This window comes from Neltuma alba, unplaced genomic scaffold (assembly GCF_004799145.2).
Source record: "Neltuma alba isolate B1F8T4 unplaced genomic scaffold, ASM479914v2 tig00006951_pilon, whole genome shotgun sequence".
In the NCBI taxonomy this organism is placed as follows: Eukaryota; Viridiplantae; Streptophyta; class Magnoliopsida; order Fabales; family Fabaceae; genus Neltuma; species Neltuma alba.
In genome coordinates this window covers 54,729-60,412 of record NW_021634632.1, presented here as the reverse complement: position 1 = coordinate 60,412, position 5,684 = coordinate 54,729, and the positions used below count along the sequence as shown (strand labels likewise).

The 5,684-nt window shown below is 29.3% G+C and overlaps 1 protein-coding gene across 1 annotated transcript; it reads left to right on the top strand.

The window, feature by feature from the left end:
• Positions 1-2,424: 2,424 nt before the first annotated feature.
• Positions 2,425-5,684, top strand: LOC114751495 (NAD(P)H dehydrogenase (quinone) FQR1-like). The gene is made up of 4 exons (XM_028940167.1): positions 2,425-2,526; positions 3,983-4,076; positions 4,649-4,911; positions 5,187-5,684. The coding sequence occupies exons 1-4, from the start codon at positions 2,504-2,506 to the stop codon at positions 5,416-5,418; spliced, it is 612 nt and encodes a 203-aa protein (XP_028796000.1). The 5' UTR covers positions 2,425-2,503; the 3' UTR covers positions 5,419-5,684.

Here is a 5,684-nt window from a genome sequence, read left to right as displayed (position 1 = left end):
CATTGATTTTCTAAACTATCATTTTAAGTATGTGCATTAGAACTATATCTTGATAAGAGCCTTTATAGTTAATAGGAATATTTTGAAAAAAAATTACAAAGTGGATGGAGATTTTATTAGGGCCAAATCCTCTCCAACTACCTCTTTTATTGATAACCAAAGGTAGTACATAATATAAAATATTTTGATATTAATTTTCAACAAAAATATTTAATTTAAAATTCAATGGTCTCATCATTTAATGTTTTTGGTTGTTGGTATATTTGGACCGTTTTGAATGTCATTTTATTTATATAGAGTCAACTTTTGATTTATCAGATTTAATAATTTATTGGTCTGCTGTGCTTATTGATCGAACACTATATCCGCATGGAGTCAAGCAAGTAATTATTAATTATTAAAACGATACTATATAAATCTCTCATATATCTGATAATATGAAAAAGAAAAACTTCATTACTTATAGAGAGAATGCCTATATGTATATACTAGAAATTATATGATTTCTAATGTTTATTTTAAAGACATCTTACATATTTTATACTATAACAAGTTTTATCCAAATTATTAATTTTTTATTTAATATTCCCACACTAACTGTAAAACTTCAGAACCAATTGAGCAAAATTTTTAACTAGTAATTTTTATAAGGGATAATTTGGAGATTTTACAAGAAATACCTACTTTTAACTAATTTCTTAACTTATCAGAATTAGTTAATTAGAGCTTATAAAAAGAATTAGATGGAGTATATTTTCTGAGTAGCTGACCCTATTTTATTTCTAGAATTAGTACAATTAATTTTCATTTTTATCAATATTACATATGAATTTACACAACATTCTCTTAAACACACAAACAAGTAAAGTCCGCCAACAAAAATTAGGTCTTAGAATTTCGGAGATCGGACTTAGATTTTATATATTCAAGCTGCATACTTGTATTTTTTTTATATATGTGTATTTATATTTTAAAGGGTAATTAAACCTAATCTTTTTATATCAATTATATCTTTAAGAGCTACTTTTTCCCTAAAATATCTTGCGCACAGCGCACGCATATTATAAATACTATTACCTATGTCTGTGAATTAAGAAATACCTCATTTATCTTTAAAATTTGAACGAACTGTCCTATATAGAAATACCTGTATAATTTACTTTAATTTTGTTTGTGATCTATATAATTTTAATAAAATATCAGACATGTCAATATAATTTACTTTGATACAAATATCATTTGCATATCTTATTGGATGGGATTTGTTTGGAAGGAACTGGTCTATGAATCATGCAGCAGCCAGCATGCACCACAAATCATGGAATTTCCTTGTCTGTTTCTTCCTTCTAGAAAAATATATATTAATTTTAAGAATTAAAGACAATATTTATTTCAAATTCCCATAAGAAAAAATCAATAAATATATGAAAATAAAAAATAGTTACATTTTATTATAAAGAATTTAAATCTCTCATTTACTTTAAAACTAAAAAGCTTAGTTAGGTATGAATTACTTTGAATATGCATTTGAGGGATAGATAAATTCCTTTGAAATAATTTTGATACCAAGTATCGTTTGTAACATATATTTTTAATATATAATGTCTCTATGTAATACAATTCACAAGACACATAGATAGCATGACTTGTATATTTGACTTGGTTTTTCCCCACTGATATTTTTGCTTTTATATCTCTTTTCTATATTATTTATATTTTAATTTTAAAATTTTTAACATAAAATTTTGTATATAATTAAATTTCTATTCGATACAGGAAATCGTTAATAATTTAATTTTTTAAATATCTATAAGCCTTACAAGATATATGTAAGAATTAAAAATTAAAAACGTTAGAATGAACGTAGTACGTACTTATATGTGTGTGTGTATTTATCAATCTATATTTTTTCTTAATTTTTTTTGACCTGGCATATTATTTTTATTAGACCTCTTACTATTTTTATCCTATTATAACTCGAGGCTATGTTCCGACCTATGGGCCTCCATTTTTAATATATTATTTCTCTTTCTCTTTTTTATTTTAATCTTCCTACGAATTTCGTGTAAATTACGATTACAATTATTTTTTTAAGTCAAATATGCTGTTTTGAATAAAGAAATTTAAAAACATTAATATTTCATAAGGACAACGACTTCAACAACTCCAGCAATTATTAGGTGCAATTTTTTTTGAAATTGGCCCACTAATCATGCATCATCCACCCTCGAAACTTTGACAACTAAAAAACTAGTAAACTCAACATGATATAACCAATTAATAACAATGAATAAAAAATAAAAAAATAATAATTACATCCATAAATAAATAAATTAGATAAAACAATTTCAAGCTTATCAGAAACGATTCCGGCAATTTGGCATTATAAATATGAGCATTATTCTTGTCTCGTCCCTCGTCAAAGGTTCCATTCACAGATACCTTCATTGGTTTCTAAACAGTAAATAGAAAAAAACACAGAGAGCTCAAGGAAATAGCATCAATGGCGACCAAGGTTTACATTGTGTAAGTGATTGTTCTTTCTCTTTTCTTTCTTCTCTATGCTTCTTTCATGGTCTTTTCTCTTCTTCTTCTGCATAATTTCTGAATCGTTTAGATTCAGAAATTTTAATGATTTATATTAATTCAAACCATCAAAATTTGATCTGAACAAAGAAAGAAGAGGAGTAGAGAAGCCATTTAAATTGCTTTCTTTTTCTCTGAGTATTTCTCTGCAAGTTCATATATAAAATTCTCAGTCCTTCTGCCTTTCCCAGAAATCTGGACTGAGTTCATTTTCTCCATCGGTTTCAGTGAGACATGTTTTGATGATTCCTAGGATGAATCTTTTCTTTTTCTTTTTCTTTTTCAATTTTGTTGTTTATGATTCGTCTTATTAATTGTAGATTGATGGGTTTGGAATTGGGTATTTGTGTTTGTAAGTTTTACTTTATCAGCTTCAAATGGAAGATTCTTTTCTTTTTCTCAGAGGAAAAAAAAGTCAACTTTGTTAAAGATATCTGAGCCCATCACCAAGATTATTATTTCTGGCACAGTTATACTCGATTTCGTTGTTATTTCCCTTGAAGATTCAAAAGCACATAAACCTAGATGGATCCACTGGAAGCTTCAGACTTCTATCACTTTTCGATCACCTTCCGTGATCGCAGGGAAAATCTAATTTCTCTCTTTCCAAAAAGTTGAACTTGTAAAAAAGAAAGACAGAGAAAATGAAAGATTGTGAGTGTTTAGCCTTCTAAAAGCTGAAATTTAATTTGCTTCATTGGCAAGCAAGAAAATATATATGTAAACGTGTGTGTGTGTGTGACAATGAAACTCAAACTTTTAGTTTGTTTTCTTGGCCTGCAATTTCTGCTAAAACTTTAGTTTCTGAAACCCCACACCATTTGTTTACTTTTACGAAAACAACTAGAAATTAATTAAAAGCTCAATGATCATATATGAGTTCATATACTGTAGATAATGCTAAGTCAATATCATTATGTCTTGTCAAATACTGAAATGCTTATAGTTTTGTTTATTAATCATGGCATATAGTCCCACCAGAGGGTAATATATTAATGCATTAATGTTAGGTATGGCAGTCTTTCTTACATCACATTCACACCTTATATAAATATGTGTGTGTGTGTGTGTCTATATATATATATATGTATATATGGAGCGTTCTTTTTATTAGTGACTCTGACACTGAATCTTCCCATTATTGTGGTGAGAAACATTTTCTTCTGACTTCAATTATATTGCTGTCTTAGTGGATGATTATTAATTAGTGCCGTTGTATTTATATATTTTTAGACCAATGAGTTAATCATACCATATTAATTCATTCTGATTATTAATTAGATATATATTCTCAAGGTATATTATTCAGAGTCTATCATGATGCTTTAGCTTGACTTTAATTATTATATTTGGACTTTACATTAATGTTAGAATACTTATGTCTATATTTATTTAGTTACTATTCTACGTACGGACATGTTGAGAAGCTGGCACATGAGATTAAAAAAGGAGCAGATTCTGTGGAAGGAGTTGAGGCCAAACTCTGGCAGGTTGGTAACAACCAGTTACTTTTTTTTTCTTTCTTTGGCAAAGAACAACCAGTTACTTTCGATGATGCAAGATTTTTTTTTTTCACTTTTAAACGTTGAAAATAGATAACTAATTTATAAAGATTAAAAAAATTAGTTAAATTTTGTTATTGGTAAAAAATATGTTTTGATTTTTCTAAAATATCCTCTTTAATCATTTGCATTGAAATTATTTGATGGAAACCCCTTTTGCATGTGTAATCAATATAGATAGTTTAGGAAAATACTTATAAATTGTACAGAAAAAATAGATTGCGATCTTCTATTTACAATGAAAAAGAGTAACACGGAAATTCTCTAATCATGTAATGGATCATTCAGTGAAGAGAGAAATAGACATATATAGTTATAGATTTCGTCTGTTAGGTGAAATTTACTGCTATGTTTATTCATCTGTAGCTAGATATGCATGCAAGATTCTTACCTTTTTACAGATCGCATATCTGTGATGTTTTATATGTTCCACTTATGAATTTGCCTTTTTGGTTTTTTTTTTAATTTTCTTCTTCTTTTTTTTATAACTGAAAAAATAGGTACCTGAGACTCTAACTCCAGAGGTTCTTGAGAAGTTAGGAGCACCTCCAAAGAGTGACGTACCAGTAATTACGCCTAATGAATTAACTGAGGCAGATGGCTTCTTGTTTGGTTTTCCTACAAGATTTGGACTCATGGCTGCTCAGTTCAAAGCATTCATGGATGCAACCGGAGGATTATGGCGAACTCAGGCACTCGCCGGAAAGCCCGCCGGGATCTTTTACAGCACCGCCTCTCAAGGAGGTGGACAAGAAACTACCCCGTAAGTTTAACTTCACTCCACAAAAAGATCAGTATGCTTCAAAAAATTAACTAAATCAATGATTGCATATTTTATTGACTAAGTCTCCAAATTTACACTTTCCAAAAGAATAATATTATGGTAAAATTGTACATTCATGTAAAAAAAGTTTAACGATGTACCCTATAAAAAGGTTTTAACAAAAATTCTGACTTATAAATTAGATTTATAGGAGTACTTGTCGATTTTTGACCGCTAACACAGTGTTATGTTATGGTTGTGCATGAAACACACAGACTCACATCAATTACTCAATTGGTTCATCATGGGATGATGTTTGTGCCAATTGGATACACATTTGGTGGAGGCATGTTTGAGATGGAGCAAGTGAAAGGTGGTTCTCCTTATGGTGCCGGTACTTTTGCTGGGGATGGCACCAGACAGCCCACTGACTTAGAATTGGCTCAAGCTTTTCATCAAGGAAAGTACTTTGCTGCCATAGCCAAGAAGCTCAAATCATCTCAGTGAAGTAATCATTTGTGTTTCCCATACTAGTAGCAAGAAAAGTGGCTTGTATTATTGTTATTATCTGCATGAGTTTATACATTCAGTATCTGGTTATTCCTGTGTTGCCAAACAGATCAATAAGATGTTTCCCCGGGAGGGGGGGGGGAGAGTGAGAGAGTATGATATATCATAGTATAGTTACGTTGTTATTGTCAAAGTTTGTCATTATATTGAAATTTGAGTAACTTTGCATTATTAATATATATGTGTATGTATATGCATATGTA